This window comes from Camelus dromedarius, chromosome 1 (genome assembly GCF_036321535.1).
Source record: "Camelus dromedarius isolate mCamDro1 chromosome 1, mCamDro1.pat, whole genome shotgun sequence".
Taxonomy (NCBI): domain Eukaryota; kingdom Metazoa; phylum Chordata; class Mammalia; order Artiodactyla; family Camelidae; genus Camelus; species Camelus dromedarius.
The window spans coordinates 84,311,691-84,329,476 of NC_087436.1; the positions used below are offsets into that span (position 1 = coordinate 84,311,691).

Consider the following 17,786-nt stretch of genomic DNA (forward strand, 5'->3'; position numbering starts at 1 on the left):
AAAAATTAATGTTCACAAGTTTCACTGGGGAGTGTGGTCACTGGAGTTCCTCTTGCAGCCTTGCCAGAAGTCCATCTTTTCAGAGTACTTCTTAATATATACATTTCACCGTGTTCTGAAATGTACAAACATTGAAGGTATCTCAGAAATGTACTTGAGTTTTATAAATGTCATGATTTATCCTAGACCCAGATAAATTCTAGTTGGGCTTCAGTTATCAATTCACATATCAGGCTTAATGTGTGATTCAGGTGATTTGTTCCTAAAGTACAGAAAAAACATTTGCTCTGCAATCTAAGGAGGGCCAAACCTCCTACCACAAGCCTATCTCAGCACTGACCATGGAAAGGAACTCTCTCTCTTTGTTGGATTCAAATCCAGTAGCTCTCGGCTTATTTTAATTCGAGCTAGGGAAAGAACTGAGCTTCCACATTTCATTTTAATCAATAAACCCAGCTTTTTTTCTATGTTAAAAAAAAAAAAAAAAACCCAAACAGAAGCAAAACAAAAAACCACCAAAACTACTGCCTCTCTATAACAGTAGCTAGCCCCTTAACATACAGGCCTTAGAGACAGAACTCATTCATGTGTAAACAAGTTCATTTTCATATAAAGCTAGATATGCCATAAAGGTTAGTTTCATTTGTAAAATACTGCTCCATGGAGAGAATAAACCAAAATGAAAAACTCTGGGCAGATGCAATTTGACAAAGCATTATAACACTTACCCAATGCCTTGTTTTTTTCTGTCCTTCATGATAACACTTCATGACACTGAGCATGAAAAAAAAGCAGCTTGATGGAGATGTGATCACTTACGGTAAACTGTTCCCTAAATTTCATCTACAGATGATAAATATTGACTTATCCACAAAGGCTTCACCATGTCAGTGTTATTTCTCAGTTATGAGGGGACGTTGGAAAAATAACACAGAATGATTTCAGTTCTCAGGACTTATTAGAGAAGGCGCTGATGTGAGATCAGCTCCTGCAAAACACAGATCTCACTGGGAAAAGAAAAGCAAAACCAGCAAAGATAAGGAAGAGTGTTTCTTCCAGGTTAGTCCCAGCAATGAGACAGCCAAGATACGCTTGAGGAGATGGCAAGGATAATGAGGCAGGCTATCATTTTCTCTTTTATTGCATGCTGGAGTCCCCAAACCTGCTAAAGACGTGACTCCAGGCAGCAGCAGTGATTGCTATTCGATAGTCACAGCGATGTTCCCTGGAGGTCTCGTGTGTTTTGAGGGGGTGGAGGATACAACTGATAGTACCAGACCAGGGAACTAAATCATCTGTCTTCCAGAAACATAACTAGAGTTTGACTGATGCGGCTTTTCTGCACTTAACGCCTAACAGGTTCTGCCAGCTCACGGATCCTTGGAGAACATTGTGTTTTCAGAGCAGCTGGCTTGACTTTAAAGACTTCTGGATCGTAATATATAATATGCATAGGAGTCCTGAAATGGAAAAAAGGATTAAACCTGAAGTAAGATGAACAGGAAAAGAACTAACATTCCTCAGGCATCCACAATGTGGTAGGCACTGTGATATTATCCTATTTTGATTTTCATAAGCACGCCACACCTTCACTGCACAGATAAGGAATTGAAGGCCCAGGGAAGTTGTAAGAATGATCTGTGATCAAATCTAGATCTGTGTATGTGTCAGATTTTAAAGCCTTGGCTCTCTCCACAGAAAGTAAATTCTGGAAATTTCTCAATAATTTAGCAATGTTAAAAACAAGCCAGACAGTCCTCTGGTGAACTTAAAGAAATCAATTTTTTTAAGTTTCCACCCTTAACACCTTAACCACCAAATAATAATTTTGCTACCAGGATAGAACCTTGAGCTCTTGATCGTACTTTTCCCTTTCCTTTGTCAGTGTACAGAGAATGCGTGTCATTTCATTTGATGTTGAACTTTTTTTTTTAAGGAAAACCAAGTTATAAAAATTTTTTAAATATTTTATTATATAAGACCTAAAATATTTCCTGTTCTTGAGCTCAAGACTATGACAACTTTTTCAGTTAGGTTTTCCTGATGATGCTTTAAAAAGGGGATCAGGTATTATCCCTTGAAGGGAACCAAATGAGCTGAGGTTCAGGCAAGTTAAGAGGTTTTCTAAAAAATGAACAGGAATTAGAGGCAATTTCTTCTCTGTTGAGTATATTTTCTGATTTATTGGAAATAGTTCATACATGTACATGATGCAAAAACATTAAAAAATACAAAAGCCTATGTGGTGAAAAATAAGTCTCCCTCCCATCCCAGCTCCCAAGGCCCCCAAAGTAACTATCACCACTAGCTTCTTGTTTACTTCTCTGAGTTACTATATGGCACATACTTACTTTTTTCTTATGCAAATTGCAACATACTATGCTTCTGTTCTGTAACTTGTTTCACTTAACAATATATGTTAGATAAATAATCCTGTATCCATAATGACAGAGTTGTCTCCTAGGTCTAAAGTTCAATTCTGGCCCACTAACTCTTTAACTGTAGCCTTCTATTTATGGTAGGAAGATCATAGATTTATCACAGCAAATGTAACAAGTGAGATGTTTTTAAAATTTTCTTCTATTTTGACAATTCTTTCCACTGTCCTGATGAGGTCAACTTTCCCCTTTCCCTACCACCCCCAGCCTTTCCTGTCCCATCTTACCCTTAAAGTGACGTACCTCGTATTTGGATTAGCTAGTTCTTGGATTCTGGGAGATATTTTGGAATGGATAGCAGCATAAGATACTGGCCAGGAGGCATCCCGGGGAGGTAAGTAGTCTTGATGAAGAGGTCTGGCCTTAGCTAGAGCTACTATTCGAGGGCTAGGTTTGGCTAGCAAGGCAGCACAGGATATCTAGAGTGGAAACAAAAAGACACAAAATACATCTCCAATTTCGTGCCTCCCTCTCTTTACAGCTATACCCCTAATGAGTCTCCATCATTTCTCTCCTGGGTTGCTGCAACAGACTCTCCACACTGGCTTCCTGCTTCCATTCTGGCCCCTCTGCAATCCAGCCTTCATGTCACAGTTACTGAGGGAGAGAAAAAGCATTTTAACTCGTGTGTTCCATGAGCCAGATGGAGTTCTAAGTGATTTGCCGCCATCATTCCTCTGCAATCATCGTAACAACTCCAGGAGGGAAGGACTTTCTGAGGCCCAGGTAAGATCATGTCACTCTCAGGATTTAAAACCTTCTAGTAGCTTTCCATTTTGCTAAGAATAACATTTAGGCTCCTTACTGTGGCCTAGATGGCCCTCCATGATCTGGCCGCTGCCCCTCCTCTGGCCTCCCCTTCCACCCCTCCCCGCCTCCATCACTGTGATTCCCACCACACAAGGCCCCCCGGCCCAGCTCTTCCCATCTCAGGTCCTTTGCACTTGCTAGTTCTGCTTGAAATCCTCTTTCTTGTATCTTGTCATGGTGGCCTCTTTGTTGTTCGTCTCCAGACGCAAAAATCACATCCTCAAGGAGTTCTTCCCGGACCACCCAAGAGAAATCATTGTTTCTAATTACCCTCTTCCACAGTACTTATTTAATCTTCTTCACAGCACTTACCAACACCTGACTTAGCTCATCCATTTCATTGCTGGTATGTTTATTGTCTGCTTCTCCCCATTAGAATACAAGCTGCTTAAGAGAAGTACTTGTTTCTGGACTAGGCTCTGGTGCATAATTGGTGCTAAATAAATATATCTTGACTGACTGACTGATTAACTCCTTTTGGTCTTACTTTGAAAACTATGTCTACAAGGAGGCCTTTCTATTATGTTGCTTTATTGGTAAAATACGAAGGATGACGTGTAGCTACTATTCTCTCAGGTGCTCATTCAAAAGAATTAGGATGACAGCAAATGCCTCTCAGAAGCCCTGAAATGGTTCTGTGTTGCACTGGTACAGATTACTTTGGGTTCTAAGAGTATGATTACTGTGGTGGTATCACTTTTTTAAGACTTAAAAAAAAAATTCAAACAATCCTAGCAACTAAAGATGCCTATAGTTTCCATTTTACATAACAAACAAACCTGCGAATCAAGTGACTTGTCCATGGATCACAAGGCAAGTCACTTTAGCAAACTCAAGACACTTTACCAAGAGTTTTTGATTCCCTAACAGGGAATTTCCTAACAGAATTCCCTATCAAATCCTCAGGTTCCTATAAGGAGGATGAAATTGGTCTGACCTCCTTTGGCAACATGAACATTAGATATTTATTGAAAACTCAACTGGGATTGGGGGCTAAGTGGCCATTACAATAAATGGAGGGGAGCGTCAGGGAGGAAGAGGGAGAGAAGCCACTGAATGTGCCAGGCTCTGAGCTGAACACCTGCCTCATCTGTTATCACAAGTCCTAAGTCCTAAAGCTGGAAACTTATCTTGACAATCCCCTTGCTCACCCAGCTCCACCCAGCGTCAAGGTCATCCCAACTTTAGGACTTTGGCATGTGCTCTTCCTTTTACTAGAATATTCTCTTTGCAGATCTTCACTTAGCTGATTCCTTCTCATTATTCAGGTTTCAGCTTAAATATCCCTTCCTTAGAGAGGCTTTCCCTGACTACCATATGGAAAGACACTCATTCCCCACCCTCAGCCATAGTTACACACTTCCTATTCTGTTTTCTTCATAGCACTTATCACTACCTGACATTATCTTATTTGTTTACTTCTTTGTTTTTTGTCTCCCTCCATCTTGTTCACTGGGCAGATGCCTGGCACACAGCAGGCCTTCAAATTCTTTTCAATAAATAAGGCTCAGGAAGGTTGTTAAAAATCACAGAGATAGGAGTGGTGAGGTGAGAATTTGAACCCAGATCTTACTGACTCCAAAGCCCATGTTCTCCGCCTCTGCCCCCAGCCTCTCTCCCTGTCTTGCAGCTAGGTCTTCCTTCTTGCCACAGACCACTCTTTGAAGGTTCTCTTTTCCAGTGACGTTGGTCTATGCCCTATAGAGGCAAAATACCACCCTAGGAACAATTGGAAAGTGAACCAAAGGATGCCAAGGCAGTGATGGCTTACAGGATGGATGGGCATTTCACTCCTTTCTCTTTCAAAGCACAGACCCTCTATCTTGATCCTTGGATGGGAAAGCTCTACAATCCTTGGAGTTGCAACAGCAGTCAGGGCAGACATTGAAATCTTGGTTTCAATCTAGGGGATAAAACAAAAATAGTACCTTCAAGTATCAAACAATAAACACCATCTCAGTCAAGGTTACAAAGTAGTGTCTGACCTCTGGAGCAGATTTCTCAGCAAACCTAGGAGAAAGGAGGAAAATCCTGTAGTAACCTATGATCATAGTGGCAAGGATCAATATCCATCCTTTTCAAACTAGGTTGAATGGATTCCAACCGAGCTTTTTAGGAACTTACTATTAAACTAAAGATGGGGAGGAAATGGTAATTACACATATTGACTATGAGATAAATGGCAACACTGATTTTGGAATGATAAACTCAGACAAGACGGAAGGCCAGCCCTACCACATAAGAACACTGTAAGGGGGAAAGCTCTACTTTGTTCTTAATTATTTTGCTCTTTGGAAATCAGGAATCATTATCACAAATCCTCATGCTTAAAATGAATGTAAGTGGCTCTTTTCTTAAGTGGAACAAATAAGAAAAAGAAACCAAAGCCAAGAGGAAGAAAGGCCAAACCATATACCTTCATAGACAATGTTGTACTAGTCCCCCAAGACACTCCTCACTACCTTAACTGTGGAAGTGTGTTCAAATTACATGGTCTTCTGTTTAAAGCACTTGTATTCAAACTCAATACTTACAAGACTTTGAGAGGATAATATGATCAATAACAGGAAATAAAACAGGGTTTTAACTGTGGGTGGAAAAAATTATAGATGATCTAAATAAAGAGAGATAAAATATTCATGGATTAGAAGAGTTACTATTACTAAGATGTTAATTCTCTAAGTTGCTTTACATATTCTAATCAAAATCACAACAGACATTTTTGTAGAAACTGACACATTGATTCTAAAATTCATGTGAAAATGGAAAAGATCTAGAAGAACCAAAAATAAACTGAAAAAGGAGAACAAAATAGGAGGACTTATACTATTTTATTTCAAGACTTATAAATCTACAGTAATCATGACAGTAAAGTATTGACATGTGAATAGGTAAGTAAACAATTACAACAGAATTGGGAAGTCCACGAATAGACCCAAGGCCATTCAACAGGGAGAAGAAAGCCCTCCATCAAATGGTACTAGAAAAATTGGATTTCGGTATGGAAAAAAACAAACCTCAATCCCTACCTCACAGCTACCAAAAAACTAATTCAAGGTGGATAATATATATAAATATAAAATCAAAAATTACAAAGCTTCTATAGGAAAATCTACAACACCTTCACAACCTGGGGGAAGACAAAGATGTCTTAGTTGAGACGCCAAAAGCATTAACTATAAAAGAAAAAACTGACAAATTGAACATCTTTTTCTTTAGAGAAGATACAATTAGGAAAATTAATAGAGAGAACATATGCACAAATACATAACCCTGACAAAGGAAATGTGCCAGAATAAATACATTTTACAAATCATTGATAAAAGGAAAATAACCCATTTTTTTAAATGGGTAAAAGCTTCATAAGACAAGCCAACTCTTCATTAACACAAAATGTGATTCTGTAGGAAGAAAATCCAAAAGAATGTTTCACAAAATCTACTAACTAAATGACAGAAGAAGACATACAAATGCCAACAGGCACATGACAAGTGCTCAACATGAACAGCCATCCTAGACATGTAAATTAAAACCACAGCAAGATGCCACTATACACTCACTAAAATGGCTACATATTTTAGAAGCTGACAATACCAATGTTGTAAAGTCTGTACAGCATCTAGATCACTCATACACTGCTGGTGAGATTAAAACTGCACACGCATTTTGGAAAATACTTGAGCAGTTTCTCCTGAAACTAAATATACACATACCTTATGGCCAGTTGGGTCATAGGATAGAAGAGCTGATTCTACTCCTAGGTATTTATACAAGAGAAATAAAAATGTATGTCCACAAAAATATCTGTACAGGAATATTCACAGCAACTTTATTCAAAATAACCCCAAACTGGAAACATCCCAAATGTCCACCAAAAGTGAATGAATAAACAAACTGTGATATACTTATACAATGAAATAATACTTGTCAATAAAAAGGAAAAATCTATTAATATTCTTAATAACATGCATGAATCTCAAAAATACTGTGTCAAGCAATAGAAGCCAAGCTGTAAAGAGTATATACTGTATGATTCTATTTATATCAAGTCCAAGAACAGGCAAAAAGAGTCTATGATGATAGGAATCTGAAAGTGGTTCCCTCTGAGGCAGGGGGTGGAGCGGGAACTGACTGGAAACAGTCATGAGGAAACTTTTTAGGATAATGTTTGCATCTTGATTGGGGTGGTTATTGCATGGGTATATACATTTGTTAAAACCTTATTAAACTATACAATTTAAGATCTATGCATTTTTAATTTTATATATATTACAATTTAAATATATATTATTATTATATAAATTATAACCCCAAACTTTTAAGTTACAAGCTAGGAAAAATATTTACTTCATATATAACAGATGAAGAATTAATATCCTTAAGATGAAAAGAACTTCATGAATCAATAAAAAATGTATAGACCAGTAGAAAAATAAAGCCATGAATAGACAAATTTACAAAAGAATTACACATGGTAAATAAATGTGGAGAGCTATTTGACTTTATTAATAATCAGAGAAATGAAAGTATTTTAATGAGGTATCACTTTATTATACAGTTAATACTTTATAAAATATATAATTAATATATTATTGCAGTAAAAAAGGCAGCACAAATATGTAAATCAAAATCACTTCTGTTGAAACACATTTTGGGATTTATATGAATCACCTCAAAATGTTCATACTCTTGATCCATTAATTATACTGTGAGAATTTTTATTCTCAGAAAATAATCAGAGATTGAGAATGATTGGGGAGGGACATGTTGGTAGAATGACCTCATAAATTAGGACAGCAAGTGAGACAAAGCATCATAAAAATGCAGAGTACAAGTGCGTAATTTTCAAAGGTATCTGCCAGATAGAAAAGAAGAGTATTAAAAGTCAAAATGTATCAAGAGTCAAAGATTTAAAATACCTAACCAAGCTGATTAGTCTGAGTAGCAGCTGTGGACATCTTTAAGTAAAGAGAGAACGATGGTTATGGACTAAGTGAGCTACGAAACAACCCCTTTCTTTCTAAGTTTCGTAGTCCTAATAAAGCTACTACAAAAAAAAAAAAAAAGATTTGGAATGACATTCATAGTAAAAGGACTTCCCATAGTGTATCCACCCAAAGTCTCTGGTGGCAAGTATCCTCAGACAGCTGTGACAGTACCTGGACTTCTTTTGTGGGCGTGTGTTATCTTTAAACTCTAAGATTTAGAATTAACTGTAAAAAAGCTGAGAGAATCACAATTATAGAATTAATACTTTGTCTTAAGAATAAATATGTGCAAGAACTGATGAAACTGAACATGGACTATAGACCAAATATAATATTATATTAATGTTAAATTTCATGATCTTGGTAACAGTATGTTACATAAGATAGTGTCCTGTTCTTGGGAAATATACACTGAAGTATTGAGGAAAATGGAGTATATTATGTCTGTATCTCTCAAAAATGATTCAGGGAAAAATTTAAATACACACACACACACACACACACCACAGAGGAGAGAGAATGATAAAGTCAGTGGACCAAAATGTTCATTTTTGCAGATTTTCAGTAAATCTGAAATTATTATTAAAACAAAAAGTGAGGTATCACCTCACACCAGTCAGAATGTCCATCATTAAAAAGTCCACAAACAATAAATGCTGGAGAAGGTATGGAGAAAAGGGAACCCTCCTACACTGTTGGTGGGAATGTAGTTTGTAGGAAAACAGTATGGAGATTCCTCAAAAAACTAAAAATAGACTTAATCTGTGATCCAGCAATCCCATTCCTGAGCATATATCCAGAGAAAACTATAATTTGAAAAAATACATACACCTCAGTGTCAATAGGAGCACTATATACAACAGCCAAGACATGGAAACAAGCTAAATGTCCATCGACAGATGACTGGATAAAGAAGTTGTGGTATATTTATACAATGGAATACTACTAAGCCATAAAAAGAATAAAATAATGCCATTTGCAGTAACATGGATGGACCTAGCGATCATCATACTAAGTGAAATAAGCCAGAAAGAGAAAGAAAAATACCATATGATATCACTCATATATGGAATCTAAAAAAAAAAACCAGATAAACGAACTTATTTATAAAACAGAAACAGACTCACAGACATAGAAAACAAACTTATGGTTACCAGAGGGGTAAGAGGTTGATAAGGGATAAATTGGGAGTTCAAGATTTGCAGATACTAACTACTATATATAAAACAGATAAACAACAAGTTTCTTCTGTATAGCACAGGGAACTATATTCAATATCTTGTAGTAACTTATAATGAAAAAGGATATGAAAACAAATATCTGTATGTATATGTATGACTGAAACATTATGCTATACACCAGAAATTGACACATTATAAACTGACTCTATTTCAATAAAATAAAGATGAAAAACTAAAACAAAAAGTAAGTATATACTATTTAAATAAAAAGTAGGTACATGTTTTAAGAGAGTTTGACCCATCAGTGATACCCTTACAACTGCAATCTGAATGTATAATTAAGTAACTGATTTAGAATCATGACATTAAGTTGATGTCATTCTTACAACGTCAAAACCTTCAGGTTCACTATATCTGTTTACTATATTCAATTTTTACATAGTCATTTAATATTTGAGAAGGTTTTATTAATGGAGATGGCTGAAGTAAGAAGCTCAAAAAAGAAACCAAATTTAATATATTTATAAATACAGTTTAAAGTATTTGGAAGTATATAAGTTTGGAAACCAAATCAAACATTATTCCAGACTCTTAAAAGTCACTGTCAAAAGCTGCTAGAATTGTCATTAGAATAACCTTCCAAACTATACTTATAACCCTAAGAAAGAAATCGATTTTTTAATTTGAAATTTAAAAAGATGACTATTAATTATTTAAATCAAGAATATACCTCTGAACAGCCTTTTCTGCCTACAAAAACCATGCGCAAGGATACCAAAAGACTCACATCATTGGGTGTGGCAGTTTTCTTTTCTTAAGTGCCTATAAATTCTTTGCCACTTCTCTCATTGAGAGGTGGGGTTTGTGTCCCTGCCCCCTTGAATTTGGCCAGACTTGTACCTGCATCAATCGACAGAGGATGACTCCAGTGACATAATGTGACTTCCGAGGCCAAGTCATAAAAAAAAAAACCATGTAGCTTCCACCTAGTTCTTTTGGAATGCTTATCCTTGGGGCACTCCATTTTAGGGTATTCCTTCTCAGAACACAGCTGCCATGCTGAGGGAGGGCCAAGCCACACAGAGAGGCCATACAAAGGTGCCCCCGCATATATTCCTAACTAAGTCTAGCCTTCAAGTCAGCCCCACGTAGGCACCGTCAAAAGGTGCTGTTACGGACTGAATGCCTGTCTTCCCCACACCCCCGCCAAATTCATAGTCCTAACCCCTCAATGCAACGGTGCTAGGAGGTGGGGCCTCTGAGAGGCAGGTAATTTGCTTTATATGAGGACACAAGGATAGAACCTCCATAACGAGATTAGTGCGCTTATAAGACAAGGAAGAGAGAGCAGAACTCTGTGCACAAAGCATAGGTCATGTGACACACAGCAAGAGGGTGGCTGTCTACAACCAGGAAGAGGGCTCTCACCAAGAAAAGAATCTACTGGCACCTTGATCTTGGGTTTCTCAGCCCCCAGAACTGTGAGAAATAAATGTTTGTTGTTAAAGCCGCCCAGTCTAGGGTGCTACAGCGGCCCAAGCTGAGGCAGGTGTGAAGGAGACTTCCGCTGGTTCCGGCCCCTTACCAGTTCACACACCCAAGCCATTAGAAGTACCCCAGTTGAGGCCCCAGACATTCCTGGAGCAGACACAAGCCATACCTGCTTGCCCTATCAGAACTTCTGACTCATAAAAGCCTTGAGCATGATACAATGGCTGCTGTTGTACATCACTAAGTCTGGGGGCAGTTCAGCATAAAGTTAACCAAATCAGAACTTTAAGGACGAGTTCTCTGTTCAGGCATATCTCACTTTATTTGCACTTCTCTTTATTGCACTTTGCAGATACTGCGTTTTTTTTTTTACAAATTGAAGGTTTGTGGCAACTCTGCATCAAGCAAGTCTATCAGCACCATTTTCCCAACAGCATTTGCTCACTTTGTGCCTCTGTGTCACATCTGGGTAATTCTCACAATATTTCAAACTTTTCCATTATTATTATATTATGCTGATCTGTGGTCAGTGATCTTTGACGCTACTATTGCAAAAAGATTACAACTCACTGAAGGCTCAGTTGACGGTTAGTAATTTTTGCAGTAAAATACTTTTTAATTTTTATTTTATTTTGGGGGAATGCTTTAATATGTAATATTCATTAATATAATCATATTTGCACTGATATAGTCATAAAATATTAAATGTATATTTGATGAAGGAAGTGGCCTACAAAACCAAGTGAGTAAGCAGACATAGAAAACTGATGGTTACCGCAGGGGAAAGGGGGTGGGGAGAGCCAAACCGGGAGTTCAAGATCTGCAAATACCAACCACTACACATAAAATAGATAAACAGTAAGTTTATACTGTATAGCACAGGGAACCATACTCAACATCCTGCAGCAACCTATTATGAAAAAGAATATGAAAACAAATGTATGCATGCATATGCACGACTGAAACACTATGCTGCACACCAGAAACCAACACTACATTGCAAACTGACTGTACTTCAACAAAAAAATAGGAAAAAAAACTCCAAAACCAAGTGAGTAGGGACCATAAAAGTCACCCATGAAAGTCACAATGTGGTCTTGGGGACAGGGACCCCAGCAAGTCTCTAAGGGATTTGGGAAGCACCTAGAAAATTGATCAAAATGTAGACTCCTGGGCCCAGATTCCTGGCAGTCAGATGCAGCTTGTGGTGAGCCCAGGAATCTGCGTAAAGTATTTTTTAAATTAAGGTATGTACATTGTTTTTTCAGACAAACTGCTATTGCACACTTAAAAGACTACAGTAGTGTAAACATAACTTTTGTATGTTATGTTTATAATATATAACCAAAAAATTCGTGTAACTTGCTTTATTGTAATTTTTGCTTTCTTGGGGTGGTCTAGGACCAAACCCACAATATCTCCAAGGTATACCTGTATTGGTTCTAGACTATCTAGAATTTGTTTTCTCAGTTGATTAGATTTAAAGGTATTAATGATCTTATTGCCAGTGGTTTAAAAAAAAGTTAAAAAGACCTGGTAGTCCATGGCATGCACTGGCAAAACAGAAAGCAAGATTTGGGTGGTGACAGCTGCTAACAGAGATCATTTTAGTGAAATAAAGTAGTGGGATTGGCTCACTGCTTCTAATGCACTAGAGAACTTGAGGAAAGAAATAATCAGCTCAGGCCTTTAAATTTTCACCTTAAAGTACAGTTAAGGGACCAGAAAGTTTGTGTGACTTACCCAGAAGAAACTCTTATCTTCTGTGGTCACAGGACTGAAAATTCTGAAAACCAAACTCAAAATCTAATTTTGTGAGTAGCAAATTATAGCGCAAATTGAATTCCCAAACTTACATAGTCTCCTATATTAAACTTAGAGCAATGAATGGGAAGGAATGGGACCCTGAAAATTGGACCAGGAACATACAGGCAATGAAGCTGGGTACTTTAAACTCCTGCTTACTGCCGAGCCTTCCTTACCGATAAAATCAGCCCTTCCTCCCCTTCCTGAGGAGGCTAGACACCCCTTTCCTAAAGAACCTATAACGGCTTCCCCTGAAGTAAATACCTTCCAGGGAACTGCTGACCTACCCTACTCTCTCTCATTGCTTCTAGTTCTATGACCAGACCCAAGTCCCAGCTGCCATAACAGTTTTCCAAAGACATCTCCATCAGCTCCCACGATTGCCTAAGGCTAAATTTACATTACTCATACTGGCTCTGCTTCTCTCATAAAATCCTGACAGATACCTTAGGCACAGGGGAGAGAGTTTAAAAAACTTCATTTGATGAGAGGGGAAAATAAAAACAAAGAAAAGGAAAATACACACCTAGGAGTAAGAGGGAGCACATTACAATTACATACTCATTACATGTTACAAAGTCTATTAGGAATTTTTTCTTTCACAGGGGCCCACTTACCTTTTTTGGAGGAACATAGTCTGGATTTGTGCCTTTGGCTATTGAGAGTCGTAATATCCGGGGAGAAGGGTCAGAGATTTGAAGAGAATTTATTGTTGAGTAATCACTGAAGGGTCTATATGCAAATGAAACATGAAATATTATAATCATTGGAGGAACAATAACTACTTTCTTCATTCTTATAATCAACCTCCAATCAATTATACAAATTGTTTCTATCTTAGGAACTTCTTTTCCCATAATCATTAGTGCTCTTTCTACCTACCAGACTGGTGTTTCTCAAAGTTGTTTCACTATGACCCAAGGTAAGAAGCACATTTTATATTGTGATACAGTGTATGTAAGTCTGTGCATATATCTGAAACAAAATGATCATGGAACAATGCTTTCCCTAGGCAATGCATTCTGATTTTTAAAATTTCATTTGATAAAAACAAAACAAAACAAAAAAACGGAATTGATTTCATGATCCACTAATGGATTGAGACTTCCAGTTTAAAAAATATTTTACTTCCTACTCAAACCTCATATCAAAACCCTGATACAAGAATTCCAGTCATTACCAAGGACCCTTCTGTGATGGCCAGTATCCTCTGCAGTGCAGTTTGAAATACTGCTGGTCATAACTCCCAGCAACTCGGTTGATTTTCCCACATAGTCCTTTCCCGGAACAGAAACCTATCAACCATCAAACCTACAAACAAACCTAATATGGAAAAAAGTTTTTCGCGAATGAATCTGACTACCCTCTAGGGGTAGTCTGTTAGTTTTTTTAATTGATTTATAGTTGACATACCATAGGATTTACCTTTTAAAAGTGTACAATTCAGTGGTTTCTAGAATACACTCAAAATTGTGCGACTATTACCACTATCTAAATTCAGAACGTTTTCAACAGCCTGAAGAGATATCCCATACCTATTACCTGTCCCTCTCCCCCCCACCCCTAGGAACTACTAATTGACTTTCTGTCTCTATGGATTTGCCTATTCTGGAAATTTCAAATAAACAGAGTCATCCAAATATGTAGCCTTTTGTGTCTGGCTTCCTCCACACAGCATATTTTCAAGATTCATGTATCAGTATGTCATTCCTTTTATGGCTGAATTCCATTATTTAAATTTGCCACAGTTTGTTTATCCATGCATCCACTGATGAACATTTGAGTTGTTTCTACTTTTTGGCTATTATGGAATGTTACTGTCAATATCTATGTACAAGTTTTTGTGTGAACTTATGTTTACATTATGTTTTGAATTCAATTGGGTACATGCCTGGGAGTGGAACTGCTGACCATATGATGACTCTATGTTTAAAATTTGAGAAACTGGAAAACTATTTTCCACATAAGCTGCACCATTTTACATTCCCAACAGAAATGTATGAGGGTTTCAATTTCTCCACATCCTCTGCAACACAAGTTACTTTTTGTTTATTAATTATTATTATTACTGCCATTCTAGAGGTAAGTAGTAGAGCTTATGGTTTTAATGTGCAATTCCAAGATGACTAATGATAGTTAGCATCTTTTCATGTGCTTCTTCTTGTGTATGAATTTGACTTGGTAGTCTGGTATGATTTGAGTTGGTGCTGTGTATAAGTAGAATCATACAGTGTTTTTGTGTGACTGACTTATTTCATTTAGCATAATGTACTCAAGGTTCATCCATGTTGTAGCATGTGTCAGGATTTTCCTTTTTAAAGGCTGAGTAATACTCCATTGCATGTATTGTTTCATTCTTTTTGATGTTACTGCAAATGGGATTGTTTCTAAATTTCTTTTTTTTTTTGAAATATAGTCAGTTTACAATGTTGTATCAATTTCTGGTATGCCACAAATGTTTCAGTCATACACATACATACATATATTCATTTTCATATTCTTTTTCATTATAGGTTACTATAAGATATTGAATATAGTTACCTGTGCTATACAGAAGAAACTTGTTGTCTACCTATTTTATATACAGCAGTTCATATCTGCAAATCTCGAACTCCAATTTATCCCTTCCCACCCTCTTTCCCCCCCGGTAACCATAAGTTTGTTTTCTATGTCTGTGTCTGTTTCTGTTTTGTAAATAAGTTTGTGTCCTTTTATTTTTTTTAAGATTCCATATATGAATGATATCACATGGTATTCTTCTTTCTCTTTCTGGCTTACTTCACTTAGAACGACAATCTCCAGGTCCATCCATGTTGCTGCAAATGGCATTATTTTATTCTTTTTATGGCTGAGTAGTATTCCACTGTATAAATATATCACAACTTCTTTATCCAGTCATGTTTCTTAATTTAATTTTCAGATTGTTTTTAGTGGATAGATACACAATTGATTTCTGTATATTGATCTTAGAGTCTGTGCGTTCCTGAACTCATTTATTAGCTCTAATAGTTTTAATGTTAATTCCCTGAGATTTTCTATATATAAGATCCTGTCACCTATGAGTAGAGATAGTTTTACTTTTTCCTTTCCAACCTCAATACCTTTTATTTCTTTTATTGCCTAATTGTCCTGACTCAAATCTCCAGTAGGATGTTGAATGGAAGTGGTGAGAACTGATGTTCTTGTCTTATTCCTGATCTTAGGGTGAAAGCATTCAGTCTTTTACCATCAATTATGATGTTAGCTGTGGGGTTTTTGTAGATGTCCCTTATCAAGTTGAGTAAGTTCACTTCTATATATAGTTTGTTGAGCATGGTGTGTGTTAAATTTTGTCAAATGCTTTTTCTGAGTCTATTCAGATAATCACGTGGTTTTGGTTTTTTTATTCTATTGATTTGCTGTATTACCTTGACTTTAGTATGTTGAACCAATCCAATACAGAATACAATATTTCTGTATTCCTGGGAGAAATCCAACTTGGTCATGGTGTATAATTATTTTTATATGTAGTTGGACTTGCTTTGCTAGTATTTTGGTGCGATTGTTGCCTAGATATTTGAACTTGAAATGTAGCATTTTCATATGAATTGTTACATATATATTCATAAGAGATACTGTCTGTCATTTTCTTCTCTTGTATGACCTTTTCTGGTTTTGGTATCAGGTAATATGGACCTCATGGAATGAGTTGAGAAGTGACCTATTTTTTTAAAGAATCTGAAGGATTGGTGTTAGTTCTTCTCTAAACATATCATTGAACTCATCAATGAAGACATCTGGTCTTGAGCCATTCATAGGAAGTTTTTGTAAATTATTAATTAAATCTCTTGTTATAGGTTTGCTGAGATTTTCTATTATTTTGTCAGTTTCAGTAGTTTGTCTTTCTAGGGATTTGTCCATTCCACTTATGTTATCTAATCTGTTGCTCTTACAACTGCTCATAGTAATCCCATATAATCCTTTTTTATTTCTATAAAGTAAATAGCAATAACCCTTCTTTTGCAAATGAATCCTTAGAAAGGTCCCTTCTTTCTTTCATGATTTTAGTAATTTGAGTCTTCCGTCTTTTTGTCTTCATAAGTCTAGCCGAAGTCTTGTTTTTTGATTTTTTTTCAAAGAGCCAACTTCTGGCTTTGTTGATTTTCTCTGTTTTTCTAGTTTCTATTTAATTTATTTTCACTCTAATCTTTATTATTTCCTTCTTTCTGCTTGTTTTGAATTAGTTTGCTTTTCCACTTGTAATCTCTTAAAATGGAAGATTAGGTTATGATTTGTGATCTTTTTTACTTTTTTATGTAGGCATTTACAGTTAAAATTTCCCACTAATCACTACTTCAGCTGCATCTCATAAGTTTTGGTATGTTGTGTTTTCATTTAATAAAATATCAAAGTGGTTTCTTCTTTGACTCATTGTTTAGGAGTGTATTTAATTTCACATATTTAAAATTTTTCTTCTGCTATTGGTTTCTAATTTCATTTCACTGTGATCAGAGAACTAGTTTTGTATGTATTCAATTCTTTTAAATTTATTGACACTTGCTTTATGATCTAATATATTACTATCCTAGAGAACATTTCAGTTGAGAAGAACAAGTGTTCTGCTTATTGTTGGGTGTACTGTTGTATAAGTGTCAGTTAGGTATTGTTGGTTTAGTGTTGTTCCAGCCTTCTATTTCCTTGTTGATCTGTGTGTTGTTCTTCTTATTATTTAAAGTGGAATACTGAAAAATTCAACTAGTATTGAATTCTCTCTTTCTCTCTTCAGTTCTACCAGGTTTTGTTTCATCTGCTTTGGGGTCCTGTTGTTAGATGTACACAATGTTTGTCTTAAAGTCTATATTGTCTGATATAAGTATAGCCACTCACTGTGGCTGGTTTTCATCGTATATCTTTTTCTATCCTTTTACTTTCAGACTTCAGCCTACTTGTTTCTTTGAATCTAAAGGATGTGTCTCATAGAGAGCATATTATTGAGTACATGTTTTTTTTAATCCATTCTGTCAATCCCTGCATTTTGATTAGAGTGTTCAATTCATTTGCCAATCCCTGCCTTTTGATTAGAGTGTTCAATT

The 17,786-nt window shown here is 36.4% G+C and overlaps 1 protein-coding gene across 1 annotated transcript in view; it reads right to left on the minus strand.

Moving 5' to 3' along the window:
• Positions 1–1,028: 1,028 nt before the first annotated feature.
• SPMAP2L (sperm microtubule associated protein 2 like) overlaps positions 1,029–17,786 on the minus strand; it is a 37,492-nt gene continuing 20,734 nt past the window's right edge. Inside the window, exons 7-10 of the mRNA XM_010983147.3 lie at positions 13,332–13,446; positions 5,020–5,151; positions 2,682–2,857; positions 1,029–1,460 (exon numbers count right to left, since the gene is read on the minus strand). Coding sequence (XP_010981449.2) covers positions 1,346–1,460; positions 2,682–2,857; positions 5,020–5,151; positions 13,332–13,446 — 538 coding nt within the window. The 3' untranslated portion in view covers positions 1,029–1,345. The remainder of the gene's footprint in view (positions 1,461–2,681; positions 2,858–5,019; positions 5,152–13,331; positions 13,447–17,786) is intronic.